General features: G+C 42.0%; 1 protein-coding gene across 6 annotated transcripts in view; it reads right to left on the bottom strand.

Annotated features, from left to right (window-relative positions):
* The window catches only part of ctnnd2a (catenin (cadherin-associated protein), delta 2a), a 789966-nt gene that overhangs the window by 487978 nt on the left and 277048 nt on the right, over positions 1-24940 (bottom strand). For all 6 annotated transcript variants that reach the window (XM_060899742.1, XM_060899744.1, XM_060899741.1 and 3 more), the window contains one exon: positions 3100-3215. In XM_060899742.1, coding sequence (XP_060755725.1) covers positions 3100-3215 — 116 coding nt within the window. The remainder of the gene's footprint in view (positions 1-3099; positions 3216-24940) is intronic.

The raw sequence follows: 24940 nt of genomic DNA on the forward strand, positions 1-24940 counted from the left end.
CCAAAACAATAGGACGTAAATGTTTCGATGGCCAGTTAATTGTCCAAATCAATGGAGCAGATTTAAGTTTTTGTGCTTGATCCATTCCTAAGACTGAACAGAAGCACCTCAAGTGACCAAAACGGTTCGACATAATGGGTAAGGTCATGTTTTTACACACATTCCAACACAGTTCTAAAACTGCTTTTTACAACATCTTCATTTATCTGTTATTTTTTTAAAGTACAATCATGACATGCAGCCTACAGAGATATTATTGTAGCTGAACTTGTGCTGAATACAAAAAAGTCACATGACTTTGAAAATACTGCTTAGATTTGTTGAAACTGACAACAAAATCAGAGCGTACCAAAATCATTAGTGCCAGAAAATACCCTCAGACCCCAGAGGGTTAATACACAGTTGCACGTTTCACTTACGGCTGTTAAAACACCTTAAATTTTAAAATGTCATTTTATTATTTGACGTATGATCACTTCAGCACATTGCATTAGTATAGAAAAGTGCATTATTTAGCACAGTATACAGTACATACACTCACTGACCACTTTATTAGGAACACCTGTCCAGCTGCTCATGCATTAAATCATGCAGGTACAGGGCGAGAGCGTCGGTTAACGCTCACGTCAAACATCAGAACGGGGAAAAAAATATATATCACCGATGAGGTGGTATGATGAAGCAGGCAGCGTTTTCACACTTAAGTTGATTATCTTCCTTTAACAGCATGCCCCCACGTTTTTATTCCTCTAATCCAACAGCTATTTTTTTTAATGAATTAATTAAAAGAGTGGCACATGATACGTTTTATCCATTTATAGTTACATTTAATCAGTTTTCCATGTTACTGAGAAACAAAACGCAAAGAGTGTAAACTCACAACAATCTCAAAACATCAAGCCGGATTCATTATTAATACTTTCCTGTCAGTAGTGTAAGGACAAAGAACGTTGGGAAAGGACGCAACTTCATAAATTGTTTTGTCATCTCACGGGTTTTGATAGAAGCCTTACATAAATTCTCCATTATTGCTTGATAAAAGATTGACGCAATGTTCATGAATGTGTTATGAAGGTGCTTGAAAGAAAGTGACAAAAATATCTTACAGCAGTGAAGATGTGGGAATAATAAGTAAAACAAATGCACACACACACCTGCTATTTCCCTAATTTGCGAATATTACGTTTGTTTTAGCACCGAATCAGCACAACTGCGCCAAAACTCATGAGCCAGCACTTTCCCCAGCCCCATCCAGCCGGATTGAATTTTCCGAGCTCGGTCCAGTTGGAGTAAATTAAAAAGGGTAAATCAATATTACAGAAACATTCAGCATTATAGTTTTGTCTTTCATTGGCCAGATCTCGACAGGAACCTTGAAGCTCGGAGGCTTTTTCCTGCCAGCGCAGAGTGACTTATGGTTCCTCTCCCTGCAGGCTTCACCCCGAGTTTTTCATGAGAAGGCTGAGAGAATGAGCTCTTCTACAGGGCAAGTGTGTGTGAATGAGGAGAAAGATGCAGGCCGGGACACCTCTCAATATCTCTCTGCGCGCACACACACACACACACACACACACACACACACACACACACACACACACACACACACACACACACACACACATATTCCTGAGTGAGACTTGAGTGTCACTGCACTGCAGAACTTCTTAATAATTGAACATCGCTATTCTGCTTGTTTAAAAGATGCCATGTGAATCTGCCGGGCTTCTGCCAAACCAGGAATGTGAATGTGAAAACGTGTGTGTGTATGTGTGTGTGTGTGATTGAGACAGTGTGTATATGTGTGAGAAGGAGTGTGTGTGTGTGTGTGTGTGTGTGTGTGTGTGTGTGTGTGTGTGTGTGTGTGTGTGAGAAAGAGTGAGAGAGAGAGACAGAGAGAGAGAGACAGAGAGACATACACTCTCTCACACACACACACACACACACACACACACACACACACACACACACACACACACACACACTCTCTCTCTCTCTCTCTCCCACACACACACACACACAGAGAGTTACTAATAGCCATGAATGATGTGGACAGAAGCTAATTGTGGTTAATGACCATCGATCGATCCAAGAGACCTGAAATGATGTTTCAGACAGGAAGCGAAGCTCAAACTCGTGATTCAGGATCTTTCCTGATTACATTACATTAGTGTTTACACACACACACACACACACACACACACGTTTACTTCAAAATGTACGAAACTGATACCACGATATTTAAATCAGATTAAAGCCTTCATCAGCATTTAAAGCCTTTATTTACTGGTCTTTTATCTATCCATAATCAATAAACAATAAACAGGTTCAATGTATACGATATACAGCATCAGAGATCTTTCAGAACCAGGAGAAAAATAAAGAAATTGCACACACTGCATTACAAATCAGACTTTTTATCTATTTATAGTTGCTCCATGAACCAAGTCAGTTCCTGTTCTCACTTACGTTATAGCAGATATAAACAGCTGTTCCTTCATCAGCCTCTCTTTCTTCTCTCTGGGTTATCTATTCGGTTAAAGTTAGCCTATTTGCATTCACTCCACCCACCTAGTTTGCATTTTAGCCACAAAAAGTACCCCAAATTGAATATTCATTAAGATGGATATGTTTTATTTATCAAGGACTGAGACAAGTTGGTTGCTCTACCTCCAGCTGCCACGATTCCAGTAATGCAGAAGTGTCACTGCTAGAGAGAGAGAGAGAGAGAGAGAGAGAGAGAGAGAGAGAGAGTGTGTGTGTGTGTGTGTGTGTGTGTGTGTGTGTGTGTGTGTGTGTGTGTGTGTGTGGAGACCCAGCTGCTACTTCGTCATGCAGAAAATGTCAATGTGGCTCAGGGAGGCAGGCAAACCCAGAGACCTGCTCCTTTCATGTGCAAACCATGCTGGTCTAAGTCAGGTAGGACACACACACACACACACACACACACACACACACACACACATGTCCTGAAAAAGTGAATCCTAGAATCCCAAAGGTATTACTCCTGACACATTTACACTGAAATGAGTCAGAGAAGTCTTACACACACACACACACACACACACACACACACACACATACACACGCATGAGTCCTTACCTTATGTTGCTCATGGTGCTGCCGGTCTCAGAGCCTCGTTTGCATCGCTCCAGTTGGGTGGCGACAATTTGGCGCTCAGCCTCCAGCTCTCGAGTCAGTCTCTCAAACTGCAGCTCCTGATCCACAGAGAAAGAGAGAGAGAGAGAGAGAGAGAGAGAGAATAAGCTTAGAGCAATCAACATTCAAACCAATGCCAGAAAGAACATTAGGGAAACATCAAAGACCTCTGGGCGCGATGTCGCTGCACAGCGTTACACCACAGCACACTATTTAACTGCCGTTGTGCTTCATTCTTCACTGGTCTTTCAGAAGAAACAAACATTAATGCATAAACATTTTGACCATAAACAACCATGAGGCATTTCTCCTTCAGTGCAGCTGCATCATTAGAACATCATCAACAGGAGGACGTGATGTTCTGGTGGTGAAAGAATGACCTACTCCACTGCAGAGATATCTGCGCTGACTGAGACTGAGAACTGCACAGATATCTACGACGGTCTTGATCTCAGCAGTGTAATTTCTGATACCGTGTTGGATTCAGACCCTTGAGCAGACCTGCTGGGAAGATGATATCTCACAGTTGGCTTCTGAAAGATCTTCAAAACCACCACCGTGGGAAGAAATGTAAGGAGAATGAATGAATAAATGAACGCTTGATGTGGGGGTTCGACAAACAAACTGTGATCATGGCCTTGATGCAGCTTGTTTATCCCTTTATACGTACATTAATGTTTCTTTTTTTCCCACCATTTTCTCCACAATTTAGTCTTGCCAGTTCCCTCCTGCTACCGAACTCTCTCCTCATGCAACAGCTACCAAGCGGAGAAGGGCGGGGCTAACACGTGTTTCCTCTGAGGCACATGAAGCGATTTCTGAAGCGGTGTAGGAAAGTGCTATCTGCCCTATTCCGCATGCATGAACTCGGAGATGTCCGCGATTGGCTCGTGCCACTCTGATCGAAAGCATTTGTCTCTATAGTAACAAGGAGCATTAATGGATTGAAGTTTAGGAAAGAGAAAAATAAAAGCTGCTTATGAGTGGTATGGATGTTTATAGCTGCTAAAATATACACAGGACCAGGAACAAAATTGTTTTACAGACGTTCCACAACGTTAGATGTAACTTTAAACCGGACAAAAAGTAATCCTATCGATATAGAGTGAGTTTTAAAATATGCGGTAGGTTTTCTGCTCATGAGAGGATTGCATGATCGCACAGTGTTTGCCTGGATGAACCCTTGTAAGCACTGACTATAAATCAGATCTCCAAACATCTCCAGGACATTCCAGTTGGGAGTGATAGACAATCATCATCTCCTGTTCGACAGTGTGTTTTACAGCAGGACAGCTGAGGTGATCAGTCAGCTTCAGCGTGTTGACCATGAGCCTCTGATATGAACCACATCCTCCAAAACCTTTGAAACCAAGCATGGTGTTCGGGAGATCTCACTGAACCTTCAGGAAACTTTTGTATTCATCTCATGAATTTTTATTTATTTATTTTTTAAACATGAGTGATCTGAGGGATCTTCGCACTCATCTCCCAAACTGGTAAAAATGAGAAAATCAGAACTTCAATCAAAGTCTCTGGTGCTATTTCTTACACGTGTACCTGATTTAATTATTCGCAAGCTCTACAGGATCGATGACTGCCTGATTCACTGGTGAAATGCACAGGACTGCATAATGGGATGGAGTATTGATCCAGGCTCTGAAGCTATTTGTGCCCTGATGGTATCTCCATCCAAAAAAAAAAAAAAAACCTCAACGTGCACCATGCAGTTCCAAATCGACACTTAAGAAGCAAACATGTCTTTCGTCCCCCTTCCCGCTCCCTGCCCCTCCTTCAGGAAAAGCACAATTCCCAACTTTCAGCAAATGGAAACAGATCAATCCCTTATTGCACTTACATCACAGATGGCTGGTTTTCAAGCTGTGCAAATGAAAATGTTCTGAGAGCCAGAACACAACACTTCTGAATGAAGAGACGGTAAGGGAATAAGCCGTTCGAGTAAATCCAAGAAATCCACAAAAGCAAGCTTTAGAGAATTCCACGTCCAAATGCACAATTGCAGAGTTGCTCAAGTTCAATATCTGCACTGTGAGGGAACAGACCGAGGTATCTGCCCTGCCGACTTCCCTGGATTCCGTGGACCAGACCGAGGTAGTTTCTAGCTCCGGCTGCTCTGCAAACCTGTCCCTTTTTGGCCAAATTCCTGCACTGGTTTGAGACACAGTCCTCTGCCGCTTCCCTGTCACACACAGCAACCGCTCAGCCAGGCACAAAAGTCACCATGGCAACGGGGGATCCGGCAGCCTCCTGCCTTTTTTTTCTACCGAGTGCTCAGCGTTTCATCACAAAAGACGCCCCTCCTACGGGCTTCACACACCAAATAAAAGCCCACCTCCACCCAAGAGCCTTTCAATCGCTCTGCTCGGATTTGCACGGAAAGTAGGAGGTGCGTCATTGAAAAGTGAAAAGAGCGGCTGACAATCACTGCATACGTCGCTACGTCGTCCTTTTTGTTATCATCTTCTTCTCTCTGTCTAATCTGTCATCCTTTTTGTCACTCCAGCAGCTTTGTCTAAAAATCTGAAATCTCCAGAGAAATAGTAGCAAACTCTCGGAGCAAGCCTGTGAGGAACAAAATATGAGCGCATGATTTGGAATGAACTGATACAAATACAGATACGAATATGGGGCACACTAACTGCTCATGTTTTTTTTTTTAAATGCTACGCATTTACAGCATTCATTCATTCATCCTTAGTAACCACCCTGTCAAGGTCATGGTACTTTAAATTATTAAAGCTAGACGGCCTTTTGATTTCATAAAACCTGAAATGTGGTCATGTTTATTTCTGTAATATCTCAAAATATCAGGCCAGTCTGTGGCTGGGAAGTTATTTAATTTGAGGGGATTAAAGCAAATAATGTGTATGAAATGGCTCACTTTGCGCAGTCAAGCAGACAGGAAGTCCGTGTGTGTGTGCGCATGCGCAGGTTTACCTTTAAGCATGCACTGACAGTTCCATCATTCTGTCGCTAAACGAACAGCCGATCACACCGAGGTGCTCGCTGAGCGCCGATATTTATTACTTTGGTCCTGCGTTTCCGTTCCTTCGTATTGTGAAGGAAATTTAGTGAATGAACATTCCTATTCGGGCGGCACGGTGGTGTAGTGGTTAGCGCTGTTGCCTCACAGCAAGAAGGTCCTGGGTTCGAGCCCCAGGGCCGGCGAGGGCCTTTCTGTGCGGAATTTGCATGTTCTGTCCGTGTGGGTTTCCTCCGGGTGCTCCGGTTTCCCCCATAGTCCAAAGACATGCAGGTTAGGTTAACTGGTGACTCTAAATTGACCGTAGGTGTGAATGTGAGTGTGAATGGTTGTCTGTGTTTATGTGTCAGCCCTGTGATGACCTGGCGACTTGTCCAGGGTGTACCTCGCCTTTCGCCCGTAGTCAGCTGGGATAGGCTCCAGCTTGCCTGCGACCCTGTAGAAGGATAAAGCGGCTAGAGATAATGAGATGAGATGAGACATTCCTATTCTCTGTGTTTCTGTGTGTTGAGCTCAAGTGGCCTAGTGTACTGAGAAAAATTGTTTTCCCACAAGCTGTAATCGCCTTTCTGTGTCCTTGGCTCAACGGCTGGTGATAAGCAGGCTGCCTTGTTTATGTTTCATGTTATGTTATGCCTCACCACGCATCCGCTGCGCATCTCAGAGCACACCAGGTGCATGCTCTGACAAAGAACCAATGTTTAGCTTCAAGGGCAAGCCTCGAGCCAATCACGTGCAGACGCGAGCAGTAAGTGAATGCCTTTAGAGTATAATACATAACAGCCACTAAGACACAACACAGAGTACGCACTCTCAGCATCACCTAAGGTGGTGTCTTCTTTTCTTTTCCTGTTTTATATCTCTGTTTTATAAGATCTACTATAATAAATAACTGAAAAGACAACTGCTAAGCGTTCTGAAGTGTTTATTAGAAGTTTCCATGACAGTATATAACATAACGTCTTTTCTTCTCGCTTTCTGTTACTATAGTCGGTCTTCCACGTTTCATGCGCACACTCACATCCTCCATTTTTCTCTCCTGTTTCAAATTTGTATCCCACAATGCCTTGTGTGAACGGGGAAAGCCCACCACGTCATGCATGACGTAGTATCTTGAATGGGGTCATGGTGAAGCAGGAAAAAAGTAGCAGAGAATTTAAGGCCACGTGGAGATAAATTCATTAATTGTTCTATTTTTTTTTTAAAAATAATAAAATTGGAAGCCTATGATTTGAATTCAGTAGCTTTCCGTCCACTAAACAAAAATAATTAGGTGTCGGGGAAGATTCTTTTTATGACCTAGAATTGAAAAATTTGAAAGGCAGTCTAGCTTTAAGCGACTAGTTTGTTCATATTTCAGGAAACAGAATGTAGTGGAAAATATTGCACGCAAGTACAAACAAAAATCATAACTGTATGAGTGGAATTTAAAAAACAAAAATGCGGCCGGCACAGTGGTGTAGTGGTTAGCACTGTCGCCTCACAGCAAGAAGGTCTGGGTTCGAGCCCCGTGGCCGGCGAGGGCCTTTCTGTGTGGAGTTTGCATGTTCTCCCCGTGTCCGTGTGGGTTTCCTCCGGGTGCTCCGGTTTCCCCCACAGTCCAAAGACATGCAGGTTAGGTTAACTGGTGACTCTAAATTGACCGTAGGTGTGAATGTGAATGGTTGTCTGTGTCTATGTGTCAGCCCTGTGATGACCTGGCGACTTGTCCAGGGTGTACCCCGCCTTTCGCCCGTAGTCAGCTGTGATAGGCTCCAGCTTGCCTGCGACCCTGTAGAACAGGATAAAGCGGCTACAGATAATGAGATGAGATGAAAAACAAAAATGCACAACTGACATCTGGGCCACGCCTCATTCGATTTACCTCAGACGTGGGAAGTCAGAGCTCAGAATTATGTCATTTTTGACGGCGTTCATGATGCAGTGGGGGAAAACATGGATGCCTCGATGTTCATCTTTTGCTGTGATGAGTGATGGATATTTTTCTCCTCAGAATAGTGAACTGTAGAATTGGTGTTATGGATTTAGCAAGAGACTATATCTGTATTTGTATGTTTACTGATTGGAATAAAATACTTAGATATACTGTGTAACTCATTTCAAGCTGCTTTGTTTATGCCGTGAGCAGCCATGTTGGCTTGAGGTCATTTGCTGATGTCAACTTGGACTTAAGGAGAAGATCCTGAGTACGAATTCAACCTTTGCTGGAATCCTGTGGCATCGCTTTACATGCCAAAAAAAATATGCTACACACACACAAAAATAAATTAACTAATTAACATTGTAAAATGTATTAAAACTGGAGGAGAATGAGGGAGGCTCAGTTATTGTTTAGCCGAGGCACTGCTCTGTCTCCTGACTCAGCCAGAGAGTGTCACTCGCTCCAGTCATGCATTATTCAGAACCTGGACGCCGCTACATCACTCGGCGCTAAACGGCCCGTCTGATCCAGCATGTGCTAAATTAGAGCCAATTCTGAGCCAAGGAGCCATCCTGGAGGCGAGGCTGGGTTTTATGCAGTCAAGCTGCAAGTGATATACAACTGCCAGTTTTGCAAGCAGCACACAAACATTTCATGAGTGTGTGAAAGATGAGATGCCAAGTTTTCGGCTTTTATGCCGTTACAAACACTACGGGCTTGAATGTGAGGTTCAAATTTAACATTTAATATAAATCAAAATACAATCAAAGTGGAGCGATCACAAGGTCTCAACGATGGGATAATAAGAATGATGTGAGGTGAGATATTTTACCATTTTTTACATCAAGTCTGTAACATGCTGTGTTTGTGTTGTGTTTCCTCCGAATACCAAACCAAACATTTTAACCTTTTCGTTCAAATAAAAATAAACACTAAACTTACCATTCTTTCGTCTGTCCTTTGGTGCATAATTTGTGCTTTGTTTTACAACCCCGATTCCAAAAAAGTTGGGACAAAGTACAAACTGTAAACAAAAACAGAATGCAATAATTTACAAATCTCAAAAACTGATATTGTATTCACAGTAGAACATAGACAACATATCAAATGTCGAAAGTGAGACATTTTGAAATTTCATGCCAAATATTGGCTCATTTGAAATTTCATGACAGCAACACATCTCAAAAAAGTTGGGACAGGGGCAATAAGAGGCTGGAAAAGTTAAAGGTACAAAAAAGGAACAGCTGGAGGACCAAACTGCAACTCATTAGGTCAATTGGCAATAGGTCATTAACATGACTGGGTATAAAAAGAGCATCTTGGAGTGGCAGCGGCTCTCAGAAGTAAAGATGGGAAGAGGATCACCAATCCCCCTAATTCTGCGCCCACAAATAGTGGAGCAATATCAGAAAGGAGTTCGACAGTGTAAAATTGCAAAGAGTTTGAACATATCATCATCTACAGTGCATAATATCATCAAAAGATTCAGAGAATCTGGAAGAATCTCTGTGCGTAAGGGACAAGGCTGGAAAACCATACTGGGTGCCCGTGATCTTCGGGCTCTTAGACGGCACTGCATCACATACAGGCATGCTTCTGTATTGGAAATCATAAAATGGGCTCAGGAATATTTCCAGAGAACATTATCTGTGAACACAATTCACCGTGCCATCCGCCGTTGCCAGCTAAAGCTCGATAGTTCAAAGAAGAAGCTGTATCTAAACACGATCCAGAAGCGCAGACGTCTTCTCTGGGCCAACGCTCATTTAAAATGGACTGTGGCAAAGTGGAAAACTGTTCTGTGGTCAGACGAATCAAAATTTGAAGTTCTTTATGGAAATCAGGGATGCCGTGTCATTCGGACTAAAGAGGAGAAGGACGACCCAAGTTGTCAGCGCTCAGTTCAGAAGCCTGCATCTCTGATGGTATGGGGTTGCATTAGTGCGTGTGGCATGGGCAGCTTACACATCTGGAAAGACACCATCAATACTGAAAGGTATATCCAAGTTCTAGAGCAACATATGCTCCCATCCAGATGACGTCTCTTTCAGGGAAGACCTTGCATTTTCCAACATGACAATGCCAAACCACATACTGCATCAATTACAGCATCATGGCTGCGTAGAAGAAGGGTCCGGGTACTGAACTGGCCAGCCTGCAGTCCAGATCTTTCACCCATAGAAAACATTTGGCGCATCATAAAACGGAAGATACGACAAAAAAGACCTAAGACAGTTGAGCAACTAGAATCCTACATTAGACAAGAATGGGTTAACATTCCTATCCCTAAACTTGAGCAACTTGTCTCCTCAGTCCCCAGACGTTTACAGACTGTTGTAAAGAGAAAAGGGGATGTCTCACAGTGGTAAACATGGCCTTGTCCCAACTTTTTTGAGATGTGGTGTTGTCATGAAATTTAAAATCACCTAATTTTTCTCTTTAAATGATACATTTTCTCAGTTTAAACATTTGATATGTCATCTATGTTCTATCCTGAATAAAATATGGAATTTTGAAACTTCCACATCATTGCATTCCGTTTTTATTTACAATTTGTACTTTGTCCCAACTTTTTTGGAATCGGGGTTGTAATCGGATGGACAGGGTTATGGTCTTGTTACATTTAGGCTCCACCCACAGACATGTATATTTTTAAAAAGCTTTCTCCATTTTAGACTCATGTCCACTCGATCAGTGTTTCTCAACCACTGGACTGCAGCCCACGCAGCGCCATCTAGTGGGCCGTGATTTTTTTTTTTCAAGTTGAAGTTAATTTTTTACTTGTAGTAGGGTACCATTGCTGGGTTGCATCCGACGTCACATTATCCACCTCATTAAGCTATGGTCACACTACAGCTCGCGATGCTTTGAGATGGGTTATCGATGAAAATGAGGCATTTTGATGCCGATATATATGTGAGCTAAAAGTTGTGGTCACACAGCAAGTGAACACTTGTCTGTCGCAGCTTTGTACACGTGCTTGGGACCCGGTCATTATGGGAAACACCTGATAGCGATTTGAGCGCAATCAGCACGCACAGATACAGAAACTGTTTTCACAAAGGCTTTGCGAAGTATCGTCACTGTCACGTTTGTTTCTAGCTATATTTATAACACTGTTTAAATACTCTGCTTTCTGTTTTGCTTTTGTAAATATCATGCTTGCAAATAAACACTCTTCCTGCACTTAGATCCGTCTCTGATCCCCAGATCTTTAACCCAGCCACATATAAAAAGTTGTTCTCCTCCATGCTCGTCCAGGTTTCCATCTGTGTGTCTGTGTAGAACGATGTCTGCAGCACCAGGTAGTTTGAGATGTCAGGGAACTCAACAGATGGATCATTTTCCAACTTGTAGGAAAATCCTTCTTTGTTAGCGTGTAAGGATCTAATCCCATTGAGTAGTTTCTGTATCCATTTCTTTTGAGTGTGCGTCATGGTTTTAATAACTTGCTTGTTTTCTGAACACAAACATGGCACGGTTCTTGTGTTAATGGACCAGACTCCACTTTTGGATCATTAATCGCTTTTGACTGAGAATGACCTGCATGCACGGTTTTATGTTCGCTTCTGGTACATCCATACAGTTTTAAATACAACACCTACAATTAAAAACAGTTTGTTTTTAGTGCATTTATTTAATTCCTGGGCTCCCATCTGTAACAGGGAGTGATGTCGCATCCCATTAATACACTTTACAGTAGATTATTAGATTCTAATAGAATAGATGAGCCAAAATAATTGGGGATTTTTTTAATGTGCCCCGACTCGTTACAAGTATGAATAGGTGGGCCTTAAAGTAGAAAAGGTTGAGAACCCCTGGTTTAGAAAACAAAGATTTTAGAAAGGTTATATATTTTAAACCTCAGTTTTCTTGTGGATGGAAAAAAACAAACAAACAAAAAAACCAAACATATGTTCCTGAAAACGTTCATGCCACAACTATGCATGTCTGTTGTGTGTTAAGAATATTCTAGAACATTTTCATTTCATTGCCTTTCCATATATACCATATAAATCTGTGTTTTGTTACTTTCTTGTTTTTTTTAAGCTGTCCTCTATAGACAGGAATTTTTATGAATTACATTTTCAAAAATATTTCTGTATGTTTGGACAGGACCAACTGGTTTTGGAAGTGTTTCCTGTGAATTCGTTTTTAGAAGAAGAAAAAAAGGACAAGTGTAAATCCTCCACTGATGAGGCTGAATGAAGTGAAGCTACAGTCTGGGCTAGAAAGAAATCAGCTCCAGCCTTCATCAAGCTTCGAGCTTCTTCATACCATTCTGTTTATTTTCCTTATGAACGTTGGTGTTCTTGATTGCACAAAAATCCAAAATGAAGACAATTTGATTTGAACAATCTTTGAAAAGGCAGACAGCTCTGATAGAACTCGCCATCTAGAGACTACGAACAAGCGGCGATTGGTTCGAAGATTGCTGAGCGGCTTTGTTGCATACTCATCTCATCTCATTATCTCTAGCCGCTTTATCCTGTTCTACAGGGTCGCAGGCAAGCTGGAGCCTATCCCAGCTGACTATGGGCGAAAGGCGGGGTACACCCTGGACAAGTTGCCAGGTCATCACAGGGCTGACACATATGCCGCTTTTCCACTACCAACGCGGCTGAGTTGGGCTGAGCCGTGCCGTGCTGAGTTGGGCTGAGTCGAGCTGAGCGGGGCTGTTGGAGTTGCATTTCGACTACAACTGCGCTGAACCGTGCTGGCTGGAAGTGGGTGGACACATTGGGTGGAGTTAGCGAAAGTGGGTGGACGTCACGTGATGTCGTTAGGCGGCGCAAACAGTGACATGAGTGATCTTTTAAGCGGTAGTCTCACGACCCGGATAGTAAACAATAAACATGGAGGACATGGAGTCGTTAGTGTTGCTGGTCTTGGTGCTGTGGCTTGTTGTCACCGACAACGCCAACAGATACTGGCAAGAGCGTATAGATGAGGCGAGGCGCATAAGGCTTCAGAAATTCTCATAATTCGTAATTCTTCTTCTTCCGGGTTTACGGGGTTTACAGATCCCAGCGTGCTCGCGGGGCGTGTGTGGGCATGTGAGGACACTCCTCCTCACCAATCAGTGCACAGGGGAGTGTCTGCTCACGCCCCCAGCCTCACTCGGCTCGGTTTGGCTCGCTTCAGCCCTACTCCAAAACCGTGCAAGTTTTGGGGGCTGAGCAGGGCTGAAGCGAGCTGAGTCGTGTTGTTCTGAGGTAGTCGAAACGTGAGCCGTGTCGGGCTGAAGTGAGCTGAAGCAGGGTAGTGGAAAAGGGCCAATAGACACAGACAACCATTCACACTCACATTCACACCTACGGTCAATTTAGAGTCACCAGTTAACCTAACCTGCATGTCTTTGGACTGTGGGGGAAACCGGAGCACCCGGAGGAAACCCACGCGGACACGGGGAGAACATGCAAACTCCACACAGAAAGGCCCTCGCCGGCCACGGGGCTCGAACCCAGACCTTCTTGCTGTGAGGCAACAGCGCTAACCACTACACCGCCGTGCCGCCTTTGTTGCATACTAATAATCTCAATTCTTTCTCTTTTCATCAGGGAAATGGCGAGGAACCAGGAGAGGAGAAATAACCCGTTGGCCCATCACAAGCTGAGGAACAGAATGAGAATGACAGAAAACTCTTCGCTGAAAGCTGAAGGGTAATCAGTAATCCTAAATATGGAGCGCATTACTTTATGTCCACGTGTGTAGAAAAGATGACAGTTCTAAGACGATTCAAATGACGAAAAGCTGCTTGATTTGAGCAGTGAGTCACGCAAGGTTATGTAAAAAATAAATAAATAAATAAATAAATAAAACTGCTCTGTTCAACAAGATGTTTGACAAACATTTACACAAGGAGGACTCCATACGAGACGCCCACGCCCCGAGTGACAGTCCTATTATATACACTGAGAAGTGGAGGCTCGGGCTTTCAGCTCTTCAGCACCACACTGAAGAAGCTCATGATGCTTCCTGGAGAGGGGAGGGTCACATGACCAACTGCAGGTCATGTGACCTGCATGGCTGAATGAACTCGTGCATTCTTCAGTCATTCACACAAATTTTTATTATTTGAGTGATCAGTTATGTGAGAATGTAAATGTGTTGGAATACCGTGAATAAAAAAACAAAACAAAACATGAAATGAAATGACTATTAAGAAATTAAGAAAATGTTTAACATTCAAGTCTGTTGATGATAATTACAGAAAATATAATCGTTTAACGAAATACGGCAACGTTCCTGACATTTACATGCAACAGATTTTAGAGGTAAAAAAAAGATCTTCACCAATCTCTCTTTTCTCTGTCTTTAAACTAAGAAGATTTTTTTTTTTTTAAATCGCAGCTTGTCATGGTACCAAGAAACTGCAAAAAAAACAAACAAAAAAACCTCTATAAACTCCTCCGTCCTGAAAATGTCAAAAAGCTTAAAGTTACGAAAGTTACAGCTTCACTTCTGACTGTTACAAAGTGCTGACACTGGAGACTCCTTCCAGAAATGTTACATAAACATCTCCTTATTAAAAAAAAAAAACCTGTCACCAAATCAGTGATTACACACATTTTTAAAAAGTGTACGACCTTTCGATTTCATAAAATCAGTGAAATTTAGTTCCCTCTGAAATGTGGTCATTGTGATATATGTTTATTTCTGTAATATCTCACAAAATATCAGGCCGCTCTGTAGCTGGGAAGTTATTTAATTTGAGGGGATTAAAGCAAATAATGTGCACTCGCTTCGCACAGTCAAGCAGACAGAGGAAGTCCGTGTGCGTGCGCATGCGCAGGTTTACCTTTGAGCGTGCACTGACAGTTCCATCATTTTGTCGCTTAAAGAACAGCTGATCACACCGAGGTGCTCGCTGAGCGCCGATATTTATTAGTTTGGTCCTGCGTTTCCTTTCCTTCGTATACAACATAACGTCTTTTCTTCTCGCTTTCTGTTACTGTAGTCGCTCTTTCACGTTTCATCTGCATCCTCCATTTTTCCCTCCTGTTTCAAATTTGTATCCCACAATGCCTTGCGCAAATGAGGAAAGCCCACCACGTCACGCATGACGTAATATCTTGAACTGGGTCATGGTGAAGCAGGAAAAAATAGCTGAGAATTTAAGGCCATGTGGCCCTAAATTCAGTAATTGTTTTATTTTAAAAAATAAATAAATAAAATTGGATGTCTGTGATTCGAATTCAGTAGCTTTTGGTCCACTAAACAAAAATAATTGTGTGTCGGAGAAAATTCTTTTTATGACCTACACTTGAAAAATCTGAAAGGCAGTCTAGCTTTAAAAGTATTTATGTTTAAAAAACATTATCCATGCAAGTTGTTACTGCAGAAACCGTAATGTATTAGAATGAGCACATTAATGCAGATAAACCTCTGTGATGTGCAGCTGCACTACTGTTAGAGCTGCTGTTATAGAAAATTAATCAACACCTTCTCTTCTGACCAATCAGAGACCAGAATTCAACAGAGCTGCAGAGAAAGCACCTAAATTCTTTGACCCCTGATCGCCATTCTCTTCACTCTAGCGAAATGCAAGACTTTCTTCATTTATATTGCTTCCCCTTCTTTTTCCTCTTCGTCTTTCTTTTTTTTTAATTCTAATTGGAAACGTGCCACACTGCCCCCTAGTGCACAAATTCAGGTTGCATACAAAAGCAGGAATATAAATCAGTCTACAAACAGAAAACAGGGGTTACTCCAAACTCATCCTTTATTTTCAAAAGCCATTCTCCTGCATTGCCAAACTCCTCGGTCGGCCTTCGTTCTCTGACCTCGGGTCGTTTTTAACGTACTACGGCTTTTAGTCAGCTTTTTCTGCTGCTCCATCTATTATCCTGAGGTCACTTGTGTACTTCTGCAGAGTGCTGAACCACACACAGCTCCCAAATGACCTGGATTCACTTGATGAAATTAAAGCATGGATTTTTCACAAGTCTCTAAACGGACTTGGAGCTAGAGAGGGAAGTCGTGTTGAGTTCATTGCAGCATCTGGAAAGGATGCTGGTGAATTGATTGATTAATTGATTGATGCTAAATCTTAGTTCGAAAAATCGCCAAGGCTGGGTCATGATACAAAAGACAAAACAACAAAGCGCAAACCAGACGGTCCGACCTGAAATAGCAAACAGCTCAGAACTGCAGATGGTAAAGTCAGAAAGACTTTGCAAAGTGTCACTAGATTTTTTTTTTAAGTGTCTTGAAATGAAGTTCTTGATAGAAATCAGGTGAGCTAGGCTAGTTAGTATTCGGGTTATGAGGACCTCTGGTGGTCGTCTGGTGTGCTGTACATGCATCACCTAAAGCCGAACATGCATTCAGTTCTGTTTCACGACATTCCAGTCCAAACTGACCATGTTTGCGTCATCAAATTCCAGTTTGTGTGCGCTGTTTGTCTGTTTTTTACACTTGCATGTACAAGTGAAGTGTGAAATCAATGTACAAAGTAGGGCTGGGCGATATATCAAAAAATTATCGTTACTGCAAGATGGCCATTCAGATCATCAGAAAACTGAATATCGTGAGTCGAGTGTCGCGATTTAGCAGAAATATCCTCCGGAAATGACCAGGAAGCTGCAGTGTTTTTACCCCCATGAAGATTAATAAATATTAGCCAAGAAGCCTTTATTTGTCACACGTACACTCAAACACAGACTTAAACACACAGTGAAATTTAACCCATCTGAAGCAGTGAACACACAAGTGAGCAATGAGCACACACGCATACCCAGAGCAGTAGGCAGCGATACTACAGCACCCAGGGATCAGTTGGGGGTTAGGTGTCTTACTCAAGGGGACTTCAGCCCAACCTCATATAGCACACCTAATATTTGGGTAAAATGTCTCTTCGCAAGATTCACCTTGACCAAACATTTTTTTTTTGTTTACCATGAACAAGCTTCTGGCAGAATTCTGGTTGGATATTTCACAACTCTTCATGGTAGAATTGGTAGAGTTCAATTAAATTTGTTTTTTTTCTTGGCATGGACTCGACTTATAAGCCTGAACTTATAGGAGCATGATGATCCTACCACCACCACCAGCTGGTACCGGTACAGTGTCCCTCTGTACATAGTGGTCACTGTGGCCAAACAACTCAATCTTTGTCTCATCTGACCATACAGCTTTCCTCCAGAAGGCTTTTTCTTTGCCTGTATGGTCAGCTTCAAACTTGAGTCAAGCTTGAAGGTGTCAATTTTGGAGCAGGGGGTTATTTCTTGGATAGCAGTCTCTTAGTCCATGGTGATCTGAACTGTAGACAGTGATCCATCAGCTTCGAGTTCATGGCAGGGCTGTGCCATGGTGGTTCCCAGGTTGTTCCTGACCATCCAAACCAGTTTCCTTTCAGCTGAGGGTGACAGTTTGGGTTTTCTTGAAGCAAAGTGGCTTGGCAAAGTGACTCCACCTCACAATAACTTGCATACAAGTCCTTGAACTGATCTTGAAATTTGCAGTTGTTTAGAAATGGCTCCAAGAGACATTCCGGAGCTGTGTATATCTGTGATCCTCTTTCTCAGATCTGCGCTGAGCTCCTTGGACTTTCCCATTTTACTGTGTGTTGGTCAATCCAACGAGTGCTGTAAACAAACCCTTTTTATGAAGGCACAGAGAAGCTACCAGCTGTAGTCAATCATGATCACTAACAGGAAGTTAAGAGACCTCGGCCTTGGCAAGATAAGAGACATTTTGGAAGTTTCAGCACCTCTGAATTAATAATCTAAGTGAGCATATGTACATTTTTGACCTTGTATGTATAATTTTGACCCTGTGTTGATTTCAGAAAACCCAAAGAAAATTAAAACTTGTGCACCAAGTTCTAGTGTTTTTTTTTTTAAATTAAAGCTGTATGCTGTACAATCATTCTGCCACAGAAAAAGAATAGTTCAAAGAAATGACTGAAAGCCCAAATATTGCCATGACATTCATATCCAAGATGACATTCACGTCACTGTATGTAAACTTCTGACCACAACTGTATTGGGCAAGGTCTCATTTTCTCCTCCAAAGGCATTTTGGGAAGAAAATGTCAAGTCAGGCATACGCTGTGAATCTGGGGTAAGCAAGCCGCACCTCCATTACCCCCATTCTTACATCACCTGTTTCTTTAGCCACGCCCACTATCAATAAAGACCGCCATAATGGCTGCAAATATGCTCCAAACAACCCTCTAATAATACAGGTTTGAAGTGAGGACATTCAGATAAACTTCAATGACCTCAGTGCATTTTCTAGATGTGGTGCAGGAACCGAGGCTGTACGTGCTGAGACTGCAGAAGTTAATGGATTTCAGAATCAGATTAAGAATTTACTGGCTAGGTAAGATACTCGTACCGCTCGCAAGTAATTGGACGTGGCAGTTGAACACATTGCTACCGGCGCTGTCACAATAAAAAATGAAAAGTAATAATAGATAGAAAAACAGAGGAGATGAATAAACTCAAATATGTAATAAATAGAATAGTTTTTTCACTCGGCACAAAATACAGTATGTGCATGCAGTACAGAGTGTGTGTGTGCGCGCGCAAAACACTCAAGAGGAATAATATAGTAACTACTGAAACTGCCACAAGTGCATATTTACATTATGTACCACACATAGAGTCCTGAGAATAATGACAATATTCCTCGTGTGTGTGTGTTTTTGCAAATTTCATGCTGTTTACGTGGCGGCACGGTGGTGTAGTGGTTAGCGCTGTCACCTCACAGCAAGAAGGTCCTGGGTTCGAGCCCCGGGGCCGGCGAGGGCCTTTCTGTGCGGAGTTTGCATGTTCTCCCCGTGTCCGCGTGGGTTTCCTCCGGGTGCTCCGGTTTCCCCCACAGTCCAAAGACATGCAGGTTAGGTTAACTGGTGACTCTAAATTGAGCGTAGGTGTGAATGTGAGTGTGAATGGTTGTCTGTGTCTATGTGTCAGCCCTGTGATGACCTGGTGACTTGTCCAGGGTGTACCCCGCCTTTCGCCCATAGTCAGCTGGGATAGGCTCCAGCTTGCCTGCGACCCTGTAGAACAGGATAAAGCGGCTACAGATAATGAGATGAGATGAGATGCTGTTTACGTGTATCTGAAAGTGACATAAACAGCTTGGAATAGCACTCTAACCATAATGCACACAATGCGGCCTTCAAAAATGCACCCTGGTCTCTTTTCTCAGTCTTTACTTTTTAAGACGTGAAGTTATGGCGATTTAAATCACTCCTTCTCGACACCTCGTTCTAATCATTTCAGAGCTCGAGAACCTGCTGGTAGAATAGAAATTTATTTTCACTATCTGAGAAAATTCCATCCATCATTCAAATGATCTGTGGAAATAGAGAAACACACACACACACACACACACACTGTATATAAGTGTACAGTGTTGATTCATTTTCTCTGACAGTACAGGGCTCAAGGTTAACTTTTAGAAGCGGTTGCCAGGGAAACCAGGAGCGGAGTTTTGGTTGCTGAAAATAGCCGTGTTTCCACTAACCTGCTTCATGCGCAATTTGGAATTGCAAACTAAAAAGCATGAAAATGAAAACCAAATTGGAAACATTTTTCGCATTTCAGTCACATGACACGATATGAAGAGCAAATGGAAACGCTACCTTTCTGAAAAAAAAGAGTGCTCTGTAAGAGCTATCACGAGAGGAGAAAACAAGCTTTAATCACACAGCATCACTCAACAGAAACACAAAACATTCACTATTGTGTTTTGTCGGAATTTTTTTAAAAAACGTGGCTTCTATTTTGCGTAAAACTGCAACGGAAACCCGGCTCATGATCATATGGTTGCCGCGGCCTACAGCTAATTATTTATAAACTACATTTTAATCATGAAACAATGTTTATAAGTGAAAAATATTCTTGTTTTCTTCTCCAGTTTAACAGTAACGTTGCAGCTGTGGAATCTGTATTAACTTCCCTCCGTCTGAAACACTGTACAAAAGAATTCGAGACAATAAACTGCTTTCTAAATTGATCCCATCCCTGCAATACAGCGCATCTATTTTTCAGAGGCTTTTACTGCAAAACATGTCAAAGACAAATCTCATTCTCTTTCACTCACACACACACTCAGATTCAGGAATGGAAAAATATGAATGCTATTAATTTTGTAGGCGAAATTATAATAAATACCTTCTGTAGCCCAGACTGAGATCAGACATAGTTTGTCGGTCGCGTCTGATCAGAGCCGCGCTTGAGTTGGAGATCCAGGAAACAAGGTATCTATCTATCTATCTATCTATCTATCTATCTATCTATCTATCTATCTATCTATCTATCTATCTATCTATCTACTACTAGGCTATCAGCTCATATACAGTGAGTAGAGAAAATCAAAATGGCAGAGAGTGTTACTGAACCAACCGAGGACGAAATAAAAACTCTACTCGAAAAAATAAGATGGAATGAAAGTATTTGATGGTAAGAACGTATCTTTTTTTATTTCTCAAGAATTATTATTACTATTATTATTATCATCACATTTTTCACAAATTGCTCCTGTCATTTCGCCGGTTTGTTTACATTCTAAGCAGAAATGATTTTGTCCGACGTTTCATATAAAGTTTTTATTTCTCGAATTTGCAAAAAATAAAAATAAAAATGCTCTGTTTGTCAAATTCCAGTGAATGTGGAGAGAATAAAACAGTTATTCCAATCAATCAATTAATCTCAGCGCTCATGGCTTATACACAACTCGGTGCTACATGCCTCGTCGGCTATCAGCTCATGTACGACTTGATTGCGTGGAATCACTGTTAAATATACAATATATAAAACCTCCAAAAATGCTTGTCAATTGCCTTCATCTGGTTGCCAAGGGCAACCTTTACTGTCGAACCCTACAGTAGTGCAGCAACAAATCGCAGGTTTCTACTGTATCAATCGCTCGTTTCTATAGTGACGGCTCCTTCACAGGGGCTTGTACAGTGGTACACTGGACGCTCCACATAAATAGATTTTAAAGGATCATTGCTATGGTTAAGTTTTCCGTAAGGAGATGGTTATTATTTGCGGAAGGAGTCTCCAGTGTCAGCACTTTGTAACAGTCAGAGGTGAAACTGGAATGAAGTTTTCCAACATCTTCAGGACAGAAAGTTTACGTTGCAGGGTTTCTTGTGACTGTGAAAAGTGTTTGGAAATTAATTCTCTATGAACATATAAGATAAAATGACGAATTAAATTCATAAATAAATGTATTTATTTATTTCCACCCACTAATTTAGTCATGGCCAATTCCCACCCACCAAACAGGTCTCCCCTATCACATGACAGCATCCAATCAGGGAGGGTGAAGACTGTCACATGCTTCCTCTGAGTCATGTGACGCCATTCAACCATTTTTTTTTTCAAACTGCTGTGTCGAGGGTGGTGTAACACACTTGCCGGAAATTGCTATCCGCCCATTTCCGCACGCATGAGCTCACAGATGACCATGATTGGTTCGTGTTGCTGTAATTAACAGAAGAGAGTAAGTGTGCCACCCCTCCCTCCCTCCCCGAGAGCACAGACCACTTCTGCTCTCTTGGGCTCCCAGCCATGGAAGACTCTGGCATCAATGGGATTGGAACGAGCGATTTCCAGATGATAGGGTGAACGATATATTTTTTTTCTGTCGCAGGAACAAAAATCTCAAAAATGAGATTGAAGTGACATGGAGTAGAGTTAAGTGGAGTCAAAAGTTAGTGATCTTTTGTTTATTATTTTGCTGTTACTCAACTGCCTGACTCTAATTCCTCCACAACAAACTTCTCTTCTAAAATTTAAAATTCATTTGCATCATCAAAGTGGGTTTGGTGTAAAAAGAAGGATGGCGATAATGAAAAGAACCCGATCCCAACTGTAAAATATGGTGGAGGTTCTGTGATGTTCTGGGGTTGTTAAGGCCCTGAAACCTTGTTAGGGTCCATGGCATCATGGACTCCATGAAATACCAGGACATTTTAAATCACAATCTGGCTCCTCTGCATTTTAGGAAACTAAAACTGGTTTGTCATTGGATCTTCCAGCAGGACAATGATCCGATGTCTAAAGGAACACAAAAATGGTTCTCTAAGCATAGAATTGAGCTTCTGCCCTGGCCATCTCAGTCCCCTGACCTGAACCCCAGTGAAAACCTGTGGGCTGAGCTGAACAGGAGAGAGCACAAGAGAGGGTCGAGGACCCTGGAAGATCTGGAGAAATTGGGTAAAGAGGAATGGGCTCACATGCCCTGCTCTGTATCTCCAATCTTACAGTATAAAATGTTAGAGGAGAGACTCGGTGCTGTTTAACCAGCAAAGGGAGGGTGTACAAAGTATTAAACACAGGGGTGCCAATAATAGTGGCACACTTTTTATTGAAAATATATTTCTTGATGAGGGATTTGTTTTTCTCTGAATAAATGTGTTTCAACTAAAGGTTGGATTTTTCTCATTTTTTTCACTGTGAGATGAAGTGACTTCACCAAAAGGTGGATTTTTTTCTAACCCTTTTGACTAATCTTTACAAGGGGTGCCAATAATTGTGGAGGGCACTGTGTGTGTGTATACAGTATATATGTATGTACTTCCTTCCATTTGAGAAAATGTCAAAGTCAGAATAAGACAACAAAAACAAACCCAGTAGGAAATCAATGTACAATGTTATCAGCAAATGCTTGATCACTGCTCGCAATTTCCCCCCCTGGTCTTGATCATATAATAATCTGTTCCCCTGTCAGGCTCTGCGTCCTAACACCCGTGCTCAAAGTAGACACAACTAAAAATGAGTTCATGCCCTTACAAGCTGAGATTGGAAACTCGGCGAAATATCATCCTAAAATGTCACTGGCTAAATGCCATCTGGAGTTGGAGCGGTTTGTCACGGGACTGAGCTCGCAAGTGGCAAACTTTCCAGCATGCTCCCGGATTTTTTCACTTCTTGGCTGAAATAAGACATCCATCCCGTCCCCGTAAGTATGTCCAGAGACTGGAGATAAAAGGATGGAGACAGTTTGCGCCATGGCTGGATAGTGAAAGTTCAGTTTAATCAACGAAGAAAGCATCTTGTCCTTGTCCAGAAAAAGAAGTCGGCCATGTTGTTTCACACACGTTTGTGCTGGAATTTAGCTGTGATTCATGAGAACATTTTTAAGTGTGAACTAAAGTCAGATCTTCAATCCTGGGAAGATCTTGGCATGCCAATCAACTGGGCCAAGACCTGGAACAATTCCTGATTTTCATGGGGCTTGTTTGTGAGCATTACATTTTTAACTGCTTTATGCCAATTTACACCACATCGCTGTTGAATTCTGGAATCTGATTGGTCAGAAGGTGTTGAAACATTTTCATGAAATGGAACTACAAATGTATTGCTGGGTTTCACGTGATGTCACACCCGCCTCATTAGTTATTCAAAACTCTAGCTGGTGGTCTACCAAAGTTCAGGTGACAAAGTGTTTGTACGGAGAAGGTTCATTGCTCGCATGAAAAATGCCTTACGCTTGCGTTGTTTTAGGTTGTTCGAATCAATCAAACCGCGAACCTGATAAAAGTTTCTTCAGGGTTCCCCGTGAACGAATAAAAAAGGGTGAACAAATGCAGGATTTCACAAAAAGACGTGGAGAAAGGTGGCTTTTGAACCTCTCAGTGAAATCAGAGGGAGGCGAGTCGAAGCATGCTCGAATTTGCAGTGATCACTTGGTGAAAGGTTTGTATTTCCCTCTCAGCTCTGTCCTTAGTGTTTTCCAAGTACTTTTCTTGATGTGTCGTTATTTTACGGGACTTTTTTTAGTCACAAAGCGCTAAAGTCCCCAGCTGTTTCTCCTCACTCCTCACAAAGTCCAAATGCATGAAGGTCGCGACAAAATTCTTCCCCAGCCGTACAGTTACAAAGCGCCGTGATCACTTCTCCGTCTTGTTTAACTAAGATCCAGGTCTTTAAAGAGGTTTCTGATGATCTTTGTGAATGATTTAGCTGAGAGATAAGAGCCAACACAAGTGAGAATCAAGCCAACTATTGCCTGTTTACACTTCAACTTCGTTGTAAAGACGCGAAGAAAAGCTTAAAAACATACTTACACGGGCAAAAACAATCCAGGATTCATTGGGCAGCGATTTGATACCAAGGTCCTTTACCCAGCTACATACAAAAATGATGTAAGCCTCCATACTCTTCCACACTTTCATCTGTTTTGCGGTGTAGAAGGACGTCTGCAACACCAGATAGTTCGAGATGTCAGGGAACTCAACTGAAGGGTAGTTTTCCAGATCGTATGACAAATCCTTCTTTCCTAGACTGTAGGGGTCGATTCCATTGAACATAGTGATCTTCTGAATATATCTAAAGCCAGCAGTGGCTTCTAGATTACGAGCGAACTCTGATAAATTATCGCTAGGTGTTTGCACTACGGCAGCCGTTTAGACCACCAGCTATTTCACTTCCGCTAAGAAAAGTCACGTGACTGAAACCCAGCAATTAAGTATATATGTTATGTTATATGTTGTTATAATTGCCGTGGTATAAGAAGAATAAAATTCCAGGGTGGTATGCCAAGGCTTTGAAGGTTCTTTGTGAAAAAGGATTCGTCTCAGAAGGGGATTAGTAGTTACTCTGATCGAGGGAGAAGTGCCACTTTATTTTGTTTGACATAAGTGACATTGGAGACACAAGGATGAAGCTTTATTAGGAATGATGGAGTATGTAGATAGCAGCGATCAGGCCAAAAAGCTGTCAAGATGTCAAACCTATTTCTCCTTCCTCGGCAGTGAAATCTGACTGCAGTCCTGAAGTAAGTGTCAACACCAATTTGTGTTTTTGCACAAATTTAACACCAGGTCATTAAACTGAGGAGCAGACTATATTTAATCCATAAAGGTCTTCCTCGGAGATCTCTTGTTCTTAGTA

The sequence above is a fragment of the Neoarius graeffei genome, chromosome 19 (assembly GCF_027579695.1).
Source record: "Neoarius graeffei isolate fNeoGra1 chromosome 19, fNeoGra1.pri, whole genome shotgun sequence".
NCBI lineage: Eukaryota > Metazoa > Chordata > Actinopteri > Siluriformes > Ariidae > Neoarius > Neoarius graeffei.